Source organism: Alligator mississippiensis, chromosome 4 (assembly GCF_030867095.1).
Source record: "Alligator mississippiensis isolate rAllMis1 chromosome 4, rAllMis1, whole genome shotgun sequence".
NCBI lineage: Eukaryota > Metazoa > Chordata > Crocodylia > Alligatoridae > Alligator > Alligator mississippiensis.
This window is the reverse complement of record NC_081827.1, coordinates 100524591-100544358: the sequence shown is the minus strand read 5'-3', so window position 1 is coordinate 100544358 and position 19768 is coordinate 100524591. Positions and strand designations below refer to the sequence as shown.

The window sequence follows — 19768 nt, the reverse complement described above, 5'->3', positions numbered from 1 at the left end:
ACAGGGACTTAGGGCCATGTTGTCAAGGTGTTAAACACCTATTTATATGTTTAGTGGCCTAAATACTATGACTACCTACCTGCTCCTTAACAGACTTAGGGGAAAAATTTAGAAAAGACAACATGATTCAGGTGCATCAGTTACATTGAAGTGAATTGGAATTTAAGTTTCTAAATGCTTTGAAATGAGATTCTGGCTTGCAAGCAATTTAGGTCTTTTTGAAAATATTATGGCAAGTGAACTGCTCAAGGTGGTGCGGGGAGCGAAACAATCAGGTCTCCCAAGTCCTGACTCTGCATTCCCAGTCCAGCAACTTAATCCCAGGACCATCCATTCCTCCTGAAAAGTGAATGCCCTCCTTATTAATAGTCTCAGTAGAAAAAGAACTATTGACTTTTGTTCTGTTCTAATATCTAAGCACATGAACCACATTTATCACTGTGGTATCTGTGAATCAACCAAGAACATAAAAGCAAAATCAGATTTAAAGGGCTGCGTCACCAGGGCTGAGTCCAGCCCCAAATTTCCAGTTAATCATGGGGCGGGGTGAAGAAACGAAATGAAAGGGACGATAGGGTATGGTGTGTGTGTATGTGATTTCATTGCAGCTATCTTTGTTGTACGTGTGCTCAGGCTAAGTAGAGGATTCTGCCCCAGGAGCTGCTGGCCCATCACCTGTCACTAGTGCTAGAGCTGACTCTGTGTGGGTTCTTTGTGGCTTTGTTTATATGGCACTTGGATAAGTCCCACTGGACCTTCAGGACACTTCAGAAGATCCCATTCAGGCTCAGACAAGAAGGGATTGAGGGAAAAAGGCTGTGTTGTGCCTCTTACATACACAGACACACAACACCAGCTAGTCACACATTTGCAGAACTTCACATCACATGACACAGGCTTCCTGGAAGAAAGGTCCGGTTATCTTCATATCTTACATTGAGGACTTCCTGCCACAGCGTGTTACACATTCACACCCAGAGTGGCTGCTTAATATGTCTGAAAACCATCAGCAATTTCAGAAGTAAGAAAATAGGCAGAGTGATTTTCAGTGACTTCCAGCAGATTCACTCCCAGTACTGCTTCATGAGATTGGCCAAAAAGAATTCAAGTGATTAGTCTCAATTGATTCAGACTATCCCCCACCCTCCACGTCACTGTCTGAGATGGGAGGATAATGCTTCTCTTACCGTTTTCCCATTCCCCTCAACCTGTTGTCTTCATCCTCACTTGTTTGGGGCAGAGAGTTAAATCCTCCTGAAGTCTGCCTTCTGCTTCCTGAACCCAGTGTGCAGGACCCATCTGTTTGTAATGAGGAAAAATCCCCATGATCTTCCTGTTCAAGGGGCTGACCCAAAGCCCACTGAAGTCAGTGAGAGTTTTTCCATTCACTTCCAAGACCCCAAGTGCTATGCTTTAAACAGTCTCCAAAACCACTTAGATGGTTTCCACTTGAATCAAATTTCCAACCGACCTTAGATAACAGCAAATCAGGGCCAGACACAGGCACAGGCGAACCAGGCAGCCACTCGGGGCCCAGACAGAAAGTGGGCCCCAAAATGGTCGTTTTTATTCTCTGGCGAAGGGGGGCCCGATACTAAAAGTTCACCCAGGGCCACCAGGAGCCGAGGTACAGTGCTGCAGCAAATCCTCTACTGGCCCCTGAACCCATTGTCTAGGTACCTGACTGCGAGGGGCAACCCCACAAGCCCTTTTCCAGCAGGGGTGGACTGTGGGAGGTCAGCAATTACAAACTTGCTTCCATCCAGCTAGGCAATACAAGCTAAAACACAAGTTCTGCTAATAAAAGAAAGAGACTTGCTGTTTTGAAAAGACAATTTTGTTTTATTGGCAAAAGGGAAGGTTTGGTTTTTTTACTTAGTTTAGCAGCAAGAATGATTAAGCTTATTAAAAAATACACAGGCTCAGGGAAAATGCCATGGTGGATAGGATTACCAGCCCATTGCAGCTAGCATCTTGTCTACCAGGGACCAGAAATTCAGTGATTTCTCCTAGCAGTTCATCTTGAAAGCTTCCCAGCACATACATAGGCATTGGGCAGGCTGTTGTCTTTCCTATACCTTCAGTCTCTGAGATCATGGCATAGTAGGCATCCAGAGGCATGTGCGATATAATGGAGATGGACAACCTACCACAGGAAGGGGTCTTCTCCCCAACAGTTCCACTTCTAAGCAGGCCAGGTTCCATTCAGCAGCTCTTTGGTCATGAAGTCAAACCCAGTGCGGGCTTACTTCTCTGATAAACACAATGTTCAGTTTAATAACTCAAGACAAGGGAATTTAATTGCAATTGTGGCTCTGGGACATACGTGCAGAAAAAAGGAAAGCGATTCTTTGCTACTGTGGAAACAGGCGGTAGTGAACAGGTGGTACTGAACTAGCTGTAAGTGAATTTCAGAAGTTTTATGGAAACACCCCAAACTTCTCTGGTCGGAGAATTTTTTGTAAGAGATCCAATCCTGCTATCTTGGGATTGATATTTTCCACTTCTAGACAGGTCTGGAAAATTGGAAAGGAAATCTTGATACAAAAAAGAATTGATACAAAAGGGAATGGCAAGAATGGATACCATAGGACCAATAGGAACAGCCCTCCCTTTGCATATCTCCCTCTCCTCTACTGTTTCTGTCCCAAATCAGGAACTTCAGAGGCAATTAAAAAAAATCCAAATTTCTTGGGGGTTGAACGAGCGGACTGAGTTTTTGTTTCAAGCAATGGTGCTGCAGTGACGTTACTTCGGGGAGCTGCTGATTCACTTCTCTTTGCCACTAGTTAGGCAATGGTTCCCCTCAAGCAATGGAAGGAATGGGCAGCAGCACTTAGATGGTTTCCACTAATACAGGATGTGGGATGGACTCTTCTGCAATCAGCTTATCATAGTGAAATAACTCTGTTTTTGCCAGCAGGGTGAACAGGCTTTCAATTTTGCAAAGAAACTGCATCAACAATGGGAAATTTTGTGCTCTGTCTCTTGCTACCAACATCGCTCTTGTTTCCCCTCCCCCCTGCAAAGTGGGGGGATTTTCCCCAGGATGTTTTACATGGCAAAGGGTTTTTTTTTTTAATTCCATCCCTTGCAGGGCTTGACAGTTGTAGTCATGAATTTTCTTTAAACATACAAGCCCAAGCCTAAACTTCTAGTTCTGACCAAGTTGATCAAAACACTGACTTTGTACCACCTGAGAGGGAAGAAAGCAGGCAGTGAACTAAATAATGATAATTATAATAGTAATAAAGAAGCAGAAGCTCTCACTAATGTCTTACTGCCTTCTTCATAGACTTATCACTGCCTTTTCAGACATTTCTTCTGCCCCGTGGAAGCATCTATGCTTGGCTGGCTAGAACATGAGAGGGAGAGAGAAAGCTTACCAGCTCAGCCTGAGAGCTAGATGTGATTTTCAAATCATTTTGCAGGGGAGGAAGTGTTCTGGCATGGGCTTCCCATAACAGTAGTGGGGACAAACAACATAGCTCCTTTCAAGATGGAACTTGACCAGTTTATGAACAGAATTACATGTCTGCCTGTGACAGTAGGTGACTGGAGTTGATGACTCAGGAGGCCCCTTACAATTCTATGCTCCTCTAAGTCCATATTCTGTCTAATATTTTAGAAGTGTTAATGCCTCTTTTCTCAAACTCTTTCTTATCCATCTTTCTAACAATTTATGTGTCCACTACTCCATACCTGGCATCCATTCATTTGCAGTTGCCATGGCATTGTCTGTGTTGTGGAGCTATATGTCTCCCTGACCATCCCCTTTTTAGTTTTTCGTCTATTTTAATTCTACCTTCTCCCCATTCACACCTTTCCATCTCCAAATATGACTTCCCTACCAGTTGTAGGCTTGGGCTGTGCTCACCACCTGTTTGTCTAATGGCCCCATTCCCTTGTACTAGTAGAGGATCTCCATGAATGCTAGTTTGAAGAGTGCTACCGGGTTTGATGAAGCTGAAGGATCAACTTCTTAGCAGACAGACAAAGTGTCTATTCTTCCCTCCAGTGGAAGTCTCCTGCTCTTACTTACAGTTCCTCAGGAATAGCTTAAACAGAACAATGGCTGTATTGGCTTTGAAGCTCCCTCAAAGACAGATAGGCTCCAGCGTTAGGGTCTTGGCTGGAGAAAGCAATTCTGCGGACGTCATCAATCTGCTCTTGACTCAGAGGCACGGGTTGAGAGGATGAAGAGCTAGCACTGTCCACAATATCAATGGAATTGACTTGAGGGGCAGTCTCCCTGACCCCTTCTACCATTTGAATGGCATCCCCTCCTTGATGCTTTGGAGTACTTGAGAAGACCACGCCAGCCTTGTCTGGGCACTCAGAGGACTCTAATACTGTATTATTTTCATTTCTCTTCTCATTCTGCTCCAGTGCTGCTGTCAGTGAGGCACTCTCATCTGATGGAGGAGTCTCAGAAGGCACCCTGACTTCACTGACTATGTCTTCTGTCTCTCCCACAAAGGATCTGTTTTGGAAACCTTGGGTGCCTTCAGTGGGGTGAAGAAAGTGGGAGGGGAACAGTGGGGTGTTATCCACCAGCATGCAGTGGTCTGGGGAGGGGAGTGCCCTGTAGGAGTCACCATCTTCACTGCTGCTGCTCTCTTGCGTGAAAGGCTCATAGGTGAAGTATACCTGGCATGGCTCAATCTCAAAAGAGTTGGGGAGATGGAAAAAGAAGTAGCCTTGGTTGGTGAAGCAGCTGGACACAGAGTGCCCACTGGTTTCTGGGGAGCCTCCAGAGGTGATGAATAGCTTGGGAAGGAGAAGCTGGGATTCTTGGTCCTTCTTCTGCATTACTTCGAGCACTGAGATCTCTGGGGAGATGTTGCTTAAACAGTAGGAAGACATGGAGAATGGAGAGGAGAACCATTTCTGATGGGAGAGGGAGGAGACGCACAAAAGAAACAGTGTTATATTCAAAGTGACAGGAATATTATACTCTCACAAGAGACAAACAGAGACCTAACATCATTCCTCCTACATGCCCACAGCGAATAGATTCGCAGCACCTCTCCTTTGGCTTTCCCATAGGGAACAGATGCTGCTGACGTCACTCCTCTGGGATCTCCATAGAGAATACAAGCTCCCCAGGCTGTCTGCCATTTTAAACTAAGAAGCAGGATGTGGGAGCCTTCCCTCTGTGATTACCATAGGGAAAGGGCAGAAAGTAGAAAAGGAGAACAGATTAAATAAAAGGGAGTCATAGAGAAAGAGGAAAGAGCAGAATGGAGCGAGATGAAGTGACTGAGAAATGACAGACATGTGGGGCTGGAAGGCATCTAAAGAATTAATCTAACCCACGACCATACTCAGAATCAAGACAAAATATACCTAGATCATCCTTGACAGATGTTTGTCTAACCTGTCTTTAAAAACCTCCAGTAACAGGAAATTCTCAGCCTCCCCAGGCAGCTTATTCCCACATACAACTCCCCTTAGTGTAAGGTTAGATATTCAGAAAACTCTTTTGGTTCCCTTGCTGCAATCAAATCCCATTTTTTCTTGGCCAACCTTCAGCAGACACAGGAAACAATTGATCACCACCCCTTTTGCAGAAAGGTCTGAACAATTTCATGACAGTACTCTGTGGCCCCTTTTAAGTCTTCCTTTTCTTAGATTAAGCAAACCTGCTTCTTTTAACTTTTTCTTATAGACCATGTTTTCTTAATCTCCTGTAATTTGTGTGGGACCTCCTCTAAACTCCCTCCCATTTGTCCCTGTTTTGAAGTGCAGTGTCCCAAATTGGGCACAGTGCTCCAGCAGAGGCCTCACCAGGGCCAAGAAGGGTATCTCGGGGGTGTTCCATACAACACTCCTGTTAGTATAGCACAGAATGGTGTTTGTGTTTTTTTCAACAGCATCACTCGGAAGGAGAAAAGGAGGAGGAGAAGTGGAGGCAGAAGGAGGGGGGTATGGAAGAATATGAGAAAAAAATAGAACATGGGAATGGGTCCCAGGAAGTAAATCCAGTAAAGACAGAAACAGGCTGGGGGGCAGAATCCAGGCAGCTCAAGCTGTCCTGCAAGCCCTTTGATCTCTCTCTCTCTCAAGCCTTCCTGTCAGTGGAGCAAGGCACTGAGGTTTGCGTGGTTTGTAGTTTCTCGGTTCTGTAATTAGAGACGCATCAGCCAAATGGCAATTTTTAAAAGGTCAAAAATAAAATTAAAGCCAATATCTTACAAGCCAGTGCTGGACAGTCCAGTACAATACATGCAAACCTGGATCACCATGCTCTTTGCAGCGCAAAGGAGGCAATGGGGCCCTCCCACTTCATTTGACCAGGCAAATGCCCAGCTTTTCCCTAGGCCTCATACCTGAACATCACCTCCTTGAATAGTGCCAAGCGGGGGGAAGAACTTGGCTGGGTCTGGAATGTGACTTTTCAGGAACTTCTTAAACCTTCAGGGGAGAGAAAAAAGAGTGCAAAGTGAACATGACCTTGAAGGAGAACAGCTTTAAATCAGTTTTTAAAGGGGTCAGATCCTTCACTCACAACAATATAAACTGAACTCATTTGAGCTACACTGGTATAAAAGTGGGGTGAATGAGGGAGAAGTGTGGCCTACAGCTCTCTATCCTTTCTTGTAATCTTAGAAAAAAACCCGGTTGCACTAGCAGATAAGCATATAAGAAATATAAAAGTTGATAGATGAACATGGTGCTAGAAGATCTGTTTCCCTGCAAGCCTGCCCCCAGGGAAGCAGAGCTAATAACAATGCCACCACCTACCAACCTCCACACCTGCCTCTCCTTGTTGCCCAGGTCTGTCCACTCCTTTCATTTCCTGCCAAGTTGGCAAGGTCGCCCTTGAGGCTGCCAATGGTTTCTAAAGCCTGGTCACCTCAAAGTGATACTGCCTCCCTTTATTGCCATCATAGCTACACAAAAGATTGCAGAGCCATGGAGGCTCAGCAGCAGGACATGGTGGTCTTTTTGGCAAGGTCATAGCTCAGCCCCCTATTTTTAGGTCACTGCATGGCACCACTGGAATATGCCAATGATGTGGCAGTAATTTATAACACTTGCAGCCCTTGTGGCACTGCTTGCTATACTGGAGCAAAGTTGCTGCCACACCAGAGCAGAGCCATGCCCATCCCATCTGCTTTGCTGCCGATACTGAATGGTTTAGGTGCCCAAAATCTCCTTGTGTGTCTTAACAGTGTGGCACTCTACTGTCAGAGATCATAGGATCATAAGACAGTAGGGCTGGAAGGCAAGGTCATCTAGTCCAGCCCCCTGCTCAGGGCAGGATCATCCCTGACCAGGACATCTCAGTTAAGTGTCTGTTTAATCTGCTTTTGAAAAATTCCAGGGCTGGCAATTCCACAACATCTCTAGGTAGTCTGTTGCAATACTTAACTGCACATATGGTGAGAAAGTTCTCCTGAATCTCCAACTTATATTTGCTCTGTTGCAGTTTGAGGCCAATACTCCTAGTCCTGTCCGCTAAAGCCGCAGAGAAAAGACTATCTTTATCTTCTTTCTGAAGCATGAGGATGTGACAGGCTAGCCCACATCATTGCAAATGGTATTCTTAGTCACACATATCTAATTCTTTCTAGAATCGTATTCAGCATTACCCTGCATTGCTGAGTTCTGTAGGTTAACTATGTACCAAGAGGAAAGGAGGTCTTTTTATCTGTCTATATTCGTTGTAAACTGACTGCTCCTTTGCCCTTGTTTTAAGACACAAGGTAAACAGGAGCAGCCAGTCATCTCTCTCTCTATTTTGGTAATTCATTTCTACATTCCCAATACTTTCCTTTTCTTCACAAGTGAAGCAGCACCATTCTGCAATCCCTCCTTATACAAGGCCCCCTTACCCTCCTACCCCCCTGGGTCCTTCCACCTCTGATGGCTGTGCTGCATCTGTCCTTCTCCTATTTCCGTGTGTCCCTCCTCAAGCTGAGGCAACTAAACTTGAGGCCTCTTAATTTCCATGATGCTGTCAGACTCCTCTCTTTATTGTTGTACTTCATGACTTTGTGCCACACGTTTGGCATTAAGAACAGCACCAGGACAGAAATGAGGGGAAGGAGCCTTCAGAAACAGCAGTGGGTCATTATCTACCACAAGGCTAGGGGACAGTCTTGGCTGGATGGCCCAGCCTAGGATCTGTGCATGGAGGATGAAAACCACCCCTGTGCAATGGGATTACAAATAGAGCAAGCACCACGTACATCCCACCTGAGCTTTGTTCTTCCCATTTAAGTGCGACTCAGTGAATCACAGGCTGTGCTCTGTGAGGGGAGGGAGGTGGGATTTCAAACAGAGGGCTAGATTTTCAAAAACATTCGGGCACTGGGTGATAAAAAATGGGTCCAGAGACAATAAAAGTGCCATACAGTCAGTGCTGGATTATGACACACTAAGGCCCTAAACTATGTCCATTTTAAGATGCCCCATATGATAAAAATAATCCACGAAAATGGATTTTCATGAACTGTTAAGATGAATTATTATTATTTCTGCACAAATTTATGAACTCAATATGAATAATAACTGTGGAGTCCCATATATTTTTGTCATATAAGAACGAAAATGTCCAGGTTTTTTTTCTTATTTAGAGTCCCCTCATATTGTGAGGCACTAAACTGTAGCTTAAGTAGCTTAAACCTAAATCCAGCGCTGCACATTTCGTTAAAGCCAGGTGATGCCATGACATCACACTGTGAGTGAGTCATGACATCACAATGCAAACACTACCATGTTGTAGTCATCCACATTAACGCTATGCTAACTATCCTTCACGAACCTGAGGGGTTTGACTCCAAATCAGACTGGCCCACTCCTGACCCACTCCTGATCCTGCTTGATGCCCCATCTCCTGCGTGGCCCAGTCCTCATCTATTTTGGCTTGTTCCTTCACGTGAGTATCACCATCAGAGAGAGAGAGAGCAAAGGACAGAGCGCGCATCAAGAATACACACCGGCGTGTGACAGTTCTGGAGAGTAACACTCCACTATTTTTTACCATTTCAGTGTCCGGGAGTTAAGAAGCAAGATGACGAGGATGAGGAGAGCAGTGCATGAGCTTCCTATAACAGCTAGCAGCATGGGCTGGGGAGCAACCAGGGCAGCTGATTCTGTCAATTTTGCAAAAGCAAAGAAAGGGTTACTGGGAAGAGCCAAGCAGAACACAAGACCTGGGGAGAACAGGTCTCAGACTTCTTTTTCTTCATCCATTCCCATCCAGTTTTTAATTTTCCTTCTGGGAAAAGAGACTTGACATACAAGTCTCTGCCAGCTAGCATGCCTTAATCAGCAAGTCCCCTTCTTCTCTCAGCTCTGCCCAGACCCCTTCAGCCTAGCCTCCAGCACCCTCTGCCACTCCTAGCTTGCCACTCCTACGCAGCTCTCACAAAGCACCTCCACTCCATCCTGCTGTTCCTCATCCTGTGTGCCCTCTGCCAGTGCACGTCAGCCTGGGCCTGCAGAGCTCCCCTGGAAAGGACACAGAGGACAGAAGGGGAACAGAGCAGGCTGCCTTTCTGCAAGGTTCTCTCCTAGCCTGTCCTTGAGATGTTAGCAAGTTCCCTTTGTTTCCTCAGCCTTGGGTACCTAGTTATCTTTGGGTCCCAGTTGCTATGACAACTGGTTGTCATTGTATCCTTTTCATTGACATCACACTGGTAAAACTTAAATGCTGCAGCAGCACAATGCCCTTTCTAAACATAGCTCCTCTGGTTATACCACTACCAGGTGCAATGCAGGTACCACCAGCTACCTGTATCCTATGAAGAAATGACACATGCCTGGAGTGGGCAACTCATGGGATGGATGTGGTTTTTTCTAAGGCTGCAAGTTATGTCCTCCTTGCTGCCGTTTCACTGTGGGGCTCTGACTGGGCAAGATATCCAGGGGATGCAGAGGACTGTTCTGTGTTACCACATGAGACAGGTGGGTCCAAGTCTTGGAGTAACACTTTCCCAAGTGTCATAGGAGTATAAGTCCTGTTGATTTTCAATGGAGGCTTAAGCTGCCTGATTACTTTTGATACTGAGCTTGGGGTCCCGAGGGTATAAACATGTGAAGCTTTTACTGTGGGTGAGAAAGGATGAGGCTTCACTGCATGTCAGCTGCTTTTGTAATCATCTGTGCGCCCACTCTTACCCTGCTGTAAAGGGAAGCTAAATCTTGGTAGCTTAGCCCTCAGTGAAAGTGGGACTACTTACTATGGAGCTGCTGATAGGCCTGGCTCCCTTTTACCTGGCAGCAAACTGTTAGTGCCGTCTATACTGCAGTGGCAGGGTGCTTAGCTGTGCCTCTGAGGAAATAAGGTTGCCCATCTGCATCCACTCCACATACATTAGACCTCAGAAATGAGATGATGAGGGTGCCTTTGGGGCATGCCAAGCCACCACTCTTGAGCATGTCAGAAATCCAGGTCCTGAATGCAATGCTGAGGCAGCCCCTCAGGGGCTCTCTCCATCTCCTTTCTGAGTTGACATATGAGGAGTGGGCAACAGGTTGATGGGACTTGTTTTCTCAGCAGTGACATGGATCTCTGCTGCTGTGGTGCAGACACACACTAGATCAAATGGGTGCTTTGGAAAATATCCTTCCTGGTCCTTTGCTTTGCAGGCTAGAGGGATGTCCCACTGCTCTGTGAGGTTTGAGTCTTGAGGGGAAACTGTTGGAGGAGTTCTGCCAGTGACTTCAGTGGGGCTCAGGCCCGGTTCACCTGTGTCTGGTTTTAGGACCTGCCAAAGTGATCTCTAGTGTTTATATTGTTCTTTCATTAATGTGCTCCTCCATGTCCACACAACTCCATGGCCTGTTCTGTAAGGTCTAGACTCTGCAGGCATGTCTTCACATCACCAGGACTTCCAGGGAGGATGACTCTCAAGTATGCCCTGCCCATCTTGTTCATACATGTCAAACCTAGAAATGAGGTAGGGACACTGCCTCCCTTGTCTTCCCCGGTCTACAGGCCCTGGCCTCCACATTCCAAACCTGCTTCCCTGTGACCCTTGCCCACAGCTCCATACCATTAGGATGGGTCCTCCATGTTATGGTTTTGCTCCAGTTGCTCCACTTGCCTTTGAAACCACTTTGACTGCCTGGTTTCACACGAACTGCAGCTTCGTACTCTGAGTCAGGCAGAAGTTTATCAAACTTCACCCACTCCTGATCCTGCTTGATGCTGACAAATGTAAAATTCTGGGCAGAGTAAAAGTTACAGAGTTATTGCCATTCCCCATCCCTTTATACATTTCTGCAGTTCAGTTGGAGAGGAGTCCCTCACAGCGGGTTGGGAACAGGGGGACAGCCCTTGCCCACATCGAAGCCTATTGGACAAAGGAAAGGAGCCCCTCTCCACCCTTTTCCTCTCCAGACTCCACACTCTCCAATACTGGGAGGAGACCATTCCTCTCATCTTAACACCGGGTACACTGGGAATTCTGTTTGCTTGCATGGCACCTCCATCACACCTCAGCAAATGAAACGGATTAAGTTGGTCTCCCTAAAAATCTGCTTCTCCCAGGAGAAAGGAGCTGTTTGCCCTTGCAGTGAGTGCTGCAAGGGTCTAGCCTCTACATTTATGTCTTCACCACATCACCAGGACTTCCAGGGAGGGTGACTCTCAAGTACACCCTGCCCACCTGCTCCTGTTTATACTTGTGAAACCTGAAGGGAAGCTGCTCCATGGGTGCTCCCACAACTGCTCTTGAGATCTCTGTTTCTGGCATGCTCAGAATTGGGGGTGGAGGGTACCCTTAGAGATCCAGATGAGAGTGGATGGGTGGTTCAACCTTTCCAAGGCCTTTCTCTGCTTAAGAGAAAGGCCAGGAGTGTTAGGTATGTGACATAGACAAACCCTCAGTGGGAAAGGCAAGTTCTTTGTGGGAGCAAGGTCCAGGCCTCCACCTATGGTTACAGGCCTGAGGTACGACAGCAGAAGAAACCCATCCAGGCCCCTGCACTCACCTCCTTATTATAAGAGTGCTTATTCTGAGCTCGGAACCGTACTTCATATTCCCGTTTTTCATTTAAGTAATGAGAGGAAACACTAAGTCTCCACGTTAAGTTGTAGACGTGTCCAGTGTCGTTTACCAGTTCGAGGGTGTCTGGTGGCCTCATCTGGACTGGAGAGAGAAGAGGGAGAGACGGGCTGACACAGATACTATGAAGTGCCATAGCAAAAACTGAAGTAGTAATTCACTGTCTCTGTTATTGGGCCTCACTGGGAAACCCTGGCAACATGGACAGTCTCTGGGCAGTGCGGCACAGCATGTTCATTTGCAACCCCATCCCAGTCATTTCTCTTAAGCAGTTCATTTCAGACCTTCTGCCTCTTTTCCTGTTCTCAAGCACACTGTGCTCTTGTCCCCACTAGGCTCAGCAGCAAAACACCCATGGACTTCTATGGAGCAGAACTGGATTCCAGCTGTGTCCAGACACAACAGGGTGGCTCCTCTCCCCACTCTGGAGGTACATGAGGCCATCTGGTGTAAAATGGAGATTCCCTATCACCTCTGTTGATTTACACCAGGTGAAGAGCTTGTTCTAAGTGCTTTTGAAGACAACGAATGTGTCTTTTTTACAGTTCACTGCCAGTAGATCCAGACCCCAGGCTTGGGTAGCTAGCATGAAGCAGCAGGTCAAAGCCAGAGCAGCATGGTGGGCCTCTGGTGGCTGAGGGAGCAGACAATTGCAGAAGAGGAGGGAAAAGCAGTGGGCTCCATATGCTTGGTGAAGACCAGGTTGCCCACTGGGCAGGTAGTCTGGAATGGAGAAGCCTGAGGGAATGGAACGACAGGTCAACACTCACTGTTGTTAAACGGCGAAAATTTCTTCTCTTGCTTCACCATTGTCCAGTTCTCCCCAGTTTGGCAGGACACAGTCAGGGTAAGCCTGTCTGAATAAGTCAAGGCAGGTATCTGCAAGGGGAATTTGTGATTAGTACAAGTTACCTGCCTTGTAACCATATTTCTAAAGTGTCTGTCATGGCAAGGTCTACTCCTTTGCATGACCCTTAGCATGCAAAGGATCCTGCAGCACTTCACAGATACTAATTAGCAGGGAAAGGGCATTAGCCTGACTGGGGAAGCTGAGGCAGGAAGAGGAGAGTATTTGAATATTCAAGGCTTGCCATCCCTTCTTCCCCAAGGGAGAAAAATGGGCTGAGTCAGGTTGGAATGGCAAAGCAGCTACTTAAGTATTATTGGTCAAGTTGTGTCACAGCTTTACGGCTGATATAAGTGCGTGGGTCCCACAAACACAATGTGAGGGCTCTGGACTAATCCATAAAAAAAGAGGCAGGATCCTACATAAAGCATAACAGGTATCAAACAGAGAGGGAAGGAAGGGATACTAAATTCACTATCCCCTGGAGACTACAACAGCTTGGGTGGGATGGCAATGGGATTCTGACCTGTGCCAGATGGCTATAATTATTACCACTTTTGTAACCGTGCCCCAAGTCAGATAACTGGAATCAGGAAATGAAATTTAGTCTCTTAAGCAGAAAACTACAACACCCAGGTTTTTATTAGCTGGTTAATTCCAGGGAGGTTACCCACATTAGTCTTGTTGTTGAAGGCAAGGTCACATCTCCTGGGGCCAACCCCGCATAATTTACATTTTCCCTTGCAGCACCTGTAAGAAAGAGGAGACCATAGTTTGCTGGTGTGAGAGCATTGATGAACTTGAGGACTTTGGATGTATTCATTTTAATTTAACAAAAATGAGGCTTCTCCATGACTCTTAGACCCCTAATATCATTGATAAGAAAATCCAAGGAAATCCCAGCCACAGATATCTTCAGGCCAACAGGAGCTTAACCAGCTCCCTACAGAGTCCTGCATCATACAATTCTTATACACATAACTTTGGCAGAAGGCGCAAAAGTCACCCAGTCACAATGTTTTTCAGGCCAAACTGGAATGAGATAAGTCCAGAATCTGAAAGCCCTCATGCAGAAGGCCCTGCAACCACTCTCTCTTTATATAACCAGGGAGGCTCCAAGACAAAGATCAACAAGCATCCAGTGAGGATCCCAGGCCTCTGATGTCACTTGGTCCACACAAAGTGTCCCTCTCACTGGGTGAGCTACTGTGCCCTGCACTGTGGTCTCCTCACAGTAGGTGTAGCCACAGGCAAGGTGCATAGCAACACAGGTTTCCCTCGATTTATGCAGGTTCTGTATGTGTGAATTCGCTCTTATGCGATGACCCTTTTTATACCAAAAATTTGTTATATGCGAGGTAAATTCACTCTTACGCGATTAGCATGGTGGAAGCCAGGGCAGCTGGTACCCGTGCTTCTGCAGCTGCAGCTGCCCCAGAAGCAGTGTGATGCTGTGTGTGTCCCACTGCCAGGCAGGCAGCACGGCACAGCCCAATGGTGCTGCTTCCAGGGCAGCTGCAGCTGGGTGCAAAGCACAGTGTGCAGCGGCAGCTGCCTGTGTGCTGTTGGTGAGTACCAAAATTGTCTTGTAAAAGTGATAGAAATAAGTCTGGGGGTCAGTACAGCTGAGGTCTTGGAACGTATCCCTATTTGTTACATTGTAAAGTGGGTTCCCTTTATGTGAATTCGAGTTACACGCCATTTTCCAGGAACGCACGTATAGCATAAAGCAAGGGAAACCTGTAATTTGACCCCAACATTTAAGAAGCGCCTGGATGAGCTTCCAGTAGGCAAAGCTGATCTTTGGTTCTCAGGAAGGACACAATCTGCTTTTCTTATTCAAAGAAGTAGGTGTCTAGGCCTTTGCTTTGCCAAGATCCCCTTGGAAACAAAATGATGCAAAACAAATGTAGGTGCTGTGGGAAGGAATAGGGCAGTGGGCTCAGCTTCTGCAGCAGGAGCCTGGGGAAGATTTTTAAAAAGAATCTCTCCTCCCCCTCATCAGATGAAGACTGAGTCACCCAAATTGAGGGCTCCTTACACAGACTTCTCTTTCCGGCCCTGCCCTAATCCACATAGGGCTGGTTTGGTACAAGAGAGGCAGGGTAGGGTCATGCTACATAGATGCATAAGAACGGGAAGACTTATGTGAATGGGCCAGAGAGGGCAAGGACACAAGGAACTCTATCAGGGTGGATCTGGAGGGGGTAAAATGGTGTGGTCGCACCTCTCTTTGACTGTGTCACATGTCAGCTGTCCACACAGGGGCTGCCTAAAGCCAGGGCTTTCATGTAGCTCCAGAGCCCAGGGTGTGAGCACTGTCTTTGCCAGTCTTCCCTTTCTTTCCCTGGCTGTTGATCTCATTGGGAAAGGGGCTGGGGCTGGTGAACAGCAGCACTGTTATTGGGCTCCATTGGCAAACCCTAGAAACATGAACAGTCTCTGGGTGGTGCAGCAGGGCTTGTTCATTTGCAACCCCATACCAGTCATTTCTTTCCAAGCAGTTCATTTCGTACTTTCTGACTCTTTTCCTGTTCTCAAGCACACTGTGCTCCTGTCCCCACTAACCTGAACCTCAGCAGCAAAACACCCATGGACATCTGTGGGGCACAACTGGATTCCAGCTGTGTCTAGTCACAACAGGGGGGTTCCTTTCCCTGCTCAGTCTGAGGGTGAACAGCAGTACTGCTCACCCCCTAGGCTCTGGGACTGAGCAAAAGCAGGGGCTCTCACTGGAACCCACCCTAGTCAACAAGTGAGCTCAGAGCTCACAGTTCAGGCAGAGCTCTGGCAGGAGCCTGCACTGACCAGGCAATGAGCTTAGAGCTCACTGTACATTCACAGCACAGCCAAAGCGGGGGCCACATTGCCTGTGCCTTGTTCCTGGATCTGCTGCTAAGTTCTATCCCCAGCTTCCCTAATACATCCACCCTCCCAATGTGAGAGGCAATGCAATCCATTCTCCTGAGGGAGCCCAGGGACCGCTCCATCTGTAAACACTACCCAGTAGAGAGCCGTGAGGAAGCCAGCCCGCTAATCCTAGGCAGCAGGGTGGGGCACTAAAGACAAATAGGAAAGTTGCTTCCACGTTGTCCTCAAAGGGAGCTCATCTCCAGAGCTGTGCTCCCCACCTAGCCAGGTGCTGCACCCATAAGTAGCTTCCATACAACTGTGGCAGTTGCTGCCAAACAAACTCCCTCCTACAATGACCCCCAGGACTGCTGAGAAGACTGAACTGTGCCGCATAATCATTCCTACATCCTACCCCAGCATGGGCAGGTGGAAGGGGAGAGAAAGGGAGGACATAAAATAGGTGGTTTTCTGAGTGGGAGTCCTCTTCCCACTGTTGCTGGTATATGTGGTTTCTGGCCCAGGGCAGAACTCAAAGACCCAGTACCAGAAAGAAGCCCTGAGCCCTCTGACCCATCACTGTCATATGGCAGCCCCCTGTTATGCCTTTTCCATAGCCCAAGGAGAGCTGTTACCTACTGGACACTCTTATACCACTTAAAGGAAGCTGCCAGCCATCAACAGAGACCCACCTACTACCATCTCCAAATGAAGCCTCTTTCCGAAAGGATAACCTAGCTAACCACCATAAAGCGGGCCTCACACCACAGCTAACCACTACAGAACCAGCACCAGCTTCCACTGAAGTCAGTGGTGGTGACAGCCCTGCCACCATCACCATGGAGAACAGGGAGTGAATGAGGTACTAAAGAAGGGCATGAGCAGATCCAGGATTTTGTGAAGTGGAGCACGGCGGCTGCACGCCTTGCTCCCAGCTCCTGGGCCACCCCTGGCAGGCAGACTAGCATGGGATCAGTCCCCAAGACAATTAAGAATCTCGTTCCCAGTCCCACTGTCCCCTCTTGGCACCTCCTCCTTTCCCCTCTGCCCTCAGCAGCATGTCCCCTCACTCCCATCCCCCCTCCAGGGTAGAATATTTCTTAAGAAGCCCATTGCTGCTTTAGAAGAAGCCAATATAAATCTACTTCGGGGCAGGCAATTTTTTCGCGTGGAGGGCTGCTTACTGAGTTTTGGCAGGCCATTGAGGGCCGCATGACAGGAAGTCAGGGACAGATAAATATTAATTTTCTAAAATTTTTAGGGCCCCCACAGGCCAAATAGAATGGCCTGGTGGGCCACATCTGGCCCACAAGCCACATTTTGCCCACCCCTGATCTATATCCTCTTGCTAGGCAGACCAGCAGTGCCCTGGTCCAGTTACCAGTGCCCTTCATGGTCTGAAATCAGCCAGTCTACTGGTAGGAGAGCTCTTAAGACAATGAATCAAATTACAGAAATTAAACAGGAAAGGAGAAGCTGAGCTAGATTTTTTGTTATACCATGGAAAGAGGAATGATGCATAAAGGGGTGGCCAACATCCTAGCTACTCCAGGTTTGAGAAGACATCCCAGCTTCTCTGCTTGTGGACTCAGCCCAGCTGTATTGGAAAGAATCATGTTACCACAATTTACTCCATGCTTTTCCTAAATCATGCCAAGAACATACCAGTGGTCAGGAGAAGGGTCCTGAAGTTCAGCATGAAGTTGACACGGTACTTCTGTGAGAGTCCCATCTGGAATCCAGGTGCAAAAGAGAGTTACCCCCGAGTCATAAAAGCATGCTAGTTCTGAGGATCCTGTGAACAGAAAGGAGATTAATTCCATTAATTCCCTCATCCCAAAAGGCATTAGGTATTCAGGAGCATTCCATCCAGCTCCACCCAGCATCTAATGCACGGGTGGACTAACACACTGCAGAAACATCTCCAACCAAGAATGAAAGAAGCTTACAGCCTCTTCTTACCTGCTTGCTCACACCCTCCAAAATGGGGTGCCTCTGAAAGAACACTACCTATTGCGTTACTCATATAGTCTTTTGCTTCCATGCTTCTTGACAGGCTTCAGGGCAAGGAGGAAGCCCCACATCAGGTTGACCTCCTCCCATACAGCAGAGTGACAAACAACATTGTGCACTGTCTCACCCACACACCTCCCTGATATCCCTGATTGAGTGTAGAAGGGATCCATTCTTACCTTGTGTGGCTTCTGATTCCAGTGTGATGGCCAGGAGAGCAAACAGCTTGACATGAAGGAGAAGCGGAGGGGAGGACTTCATTGATGTTGAGTGCAGGAATGGATCACACTGAAAAAGAGAAGAGGATGTCACCAGCGCGGGTCGGGATGTGTTCTCCCCCACTTCTTTTCTGGGAGTGCGTGAGGGTTTCCTACAGCAATCCTCCCTCAGTGCTATTAGCAGTAGTTTGACTTAAAAACCAATAAAGCAGCAAGGTGGCACTTCTCAGCACAGGCCCTAAGTCAGATCTCTCTACAAAGCAGCCTAACTACCCATGTCACACGAAGGAGAATCCACTCCTCTGACTGCACATCTCTTCATCATCTGAGTCGTCTCCTCCCTTGTTCAACTGCTGAACAAAGCTGACTATCAGCAGTACTGACATTTATATTGATTGCAGAGTTACAGTGTTCTTGAAATGAGTATAACAGCACCCCACTCAGCCCTATTGTTTCAGGCTGGTCGCTGACTCAGGCAGAGAAGCTGCATAGGTCACACCCAGTGCATGGTGTGGGAAGACTCTTTTTGTAACTGCAAGCATTAGAGACTGCAGGGAGGCAAATACATGGTTTCATATCATTAGCTGCAGGGGAAAGGGAGCTTTCTGGATGTCAGAGAGAGAGTTAGCAGGAGAATCAGCAGACAGAGCCTAGAGGGCTTGAATGAGACAGGGATTATATAAAGGGATGAGGAAAAAGGAGCCCAACACGTTAAACAAAGGTTTAACCATACAAGCACACATGCCCTTCAACCACAACTGCTTCTCTAGAAATTTTCCATGCTGCCTCAGAGGGAGCCCTCCATGGTGGAGGAATTCAAACTCTTTTGTCCTTCCCTTGCATATATGGCTCCTTTCAAGGCAGGATGGGGTGAAGCTCTCTGCTGCCGTAGGCTGAGTGGGACATTCATTCCCCATATCCTTATGTTCCCCAGTCTCCCCCATATCCAGGTGATCTTACTTACCCCGATAAGAGGGGACAACCCTCTTCCTCCATGAACAGGGGGCTTGGGGATTGTTGTAGCAAGCAAAAACACATGGGGTGGGGGTGGCGGACGTGGGTGCTAAGGCACATGATTGACAGCCCAGAGGTCTCAAGTTTGAGGTCACAGCAGAAGCACTCGCAGCATGGCCCTGTCAGATTCCCGCGAATCCGTGAATTCTGCTAAATATCTTGTCGTAAGGATATAAAAAAGGAAAGAAAAGCAAGGACACAAGCTGAAGCCCAAGGCAGGAGAGGAGGTGGATTACTAGAGGGCTAAGGTTGCCATTGGACACACAAGAGAGATTTCGGTTCTGATAAACGATGTCAGTTCAGAGAAAGAAAGACAACAACAATGAAAAAAAATAGAAGCAGTCTGTGAGAGGTATGGGACAGGATGAGAGGAGAAGGGATGTGGAAACAGAAAGAAAGATAAATAAATGATCAGATCTCCTCAAGTGCTAGGAAAAATGCGTCAGATTGAAACTCCTTCCAAGAACCTTCTGCATTCAGCCGCCTCTACATGGGAGCTGTCTGGCATTACCCCATTACCTGTCTGTGTGGTGCCCTCCTGTGCTGGGTGGCCCGGTTGCAGATGCCCCTCAGTGGCTGGACCTGCCCATCGAGTGGATGTAACGTGGTGGTCCTCAGTCAGCGAAAGGTGAAGACAGCAGGCTCCCAGTTCAGCACCTGGCTGCTGGCTAGCTGGGACTGCTGGAGCCAGAGGAGAGAGACTGGAGCTGGCCAGCTCCGTGAGAGCACAGGGCTTGTGCTCAAGTAAGCTCTTTTCCCTCTCACCTTTGCACAGGAAGCTGCAGCTCGTTCGCCCCGTCAGA

General features: G+C 47.5%; 1 protein-coding gene across 1 annotated transcript; it reads right to left on the bottom strand.

The window, feature by feature from the left end:
• Positions 1-1819: 1819 nt before the first annotated feature.
• Positions 1820-19768, bottom strand: IL2RB (interleukin 2 receptor subunit beta). Its single transcript, XM_019489687.2, has 10 exons — positions 19485-19768; positions 17913-18021; positions 17386-17515; positions 13545-13620; positions 12794-12902; positions 11950-12107; positions 11010-11181; positions 8993-9104; positions 6333-6417; positions 1820-4890 (listed from the first exon to the last, which is right to left on the bottom strand). The coding sequence occupies exons 2-10, from the start codon at positions 17992-17994 to the stop codon at positions 4060-4062; spliced, it is 1755 nt and encodes a 584-aa protein (XP_019345232.2). The 5' UTR covers positions 17995-18021; positions 19485-19768; the 3' UTR covers positions 1820-4059.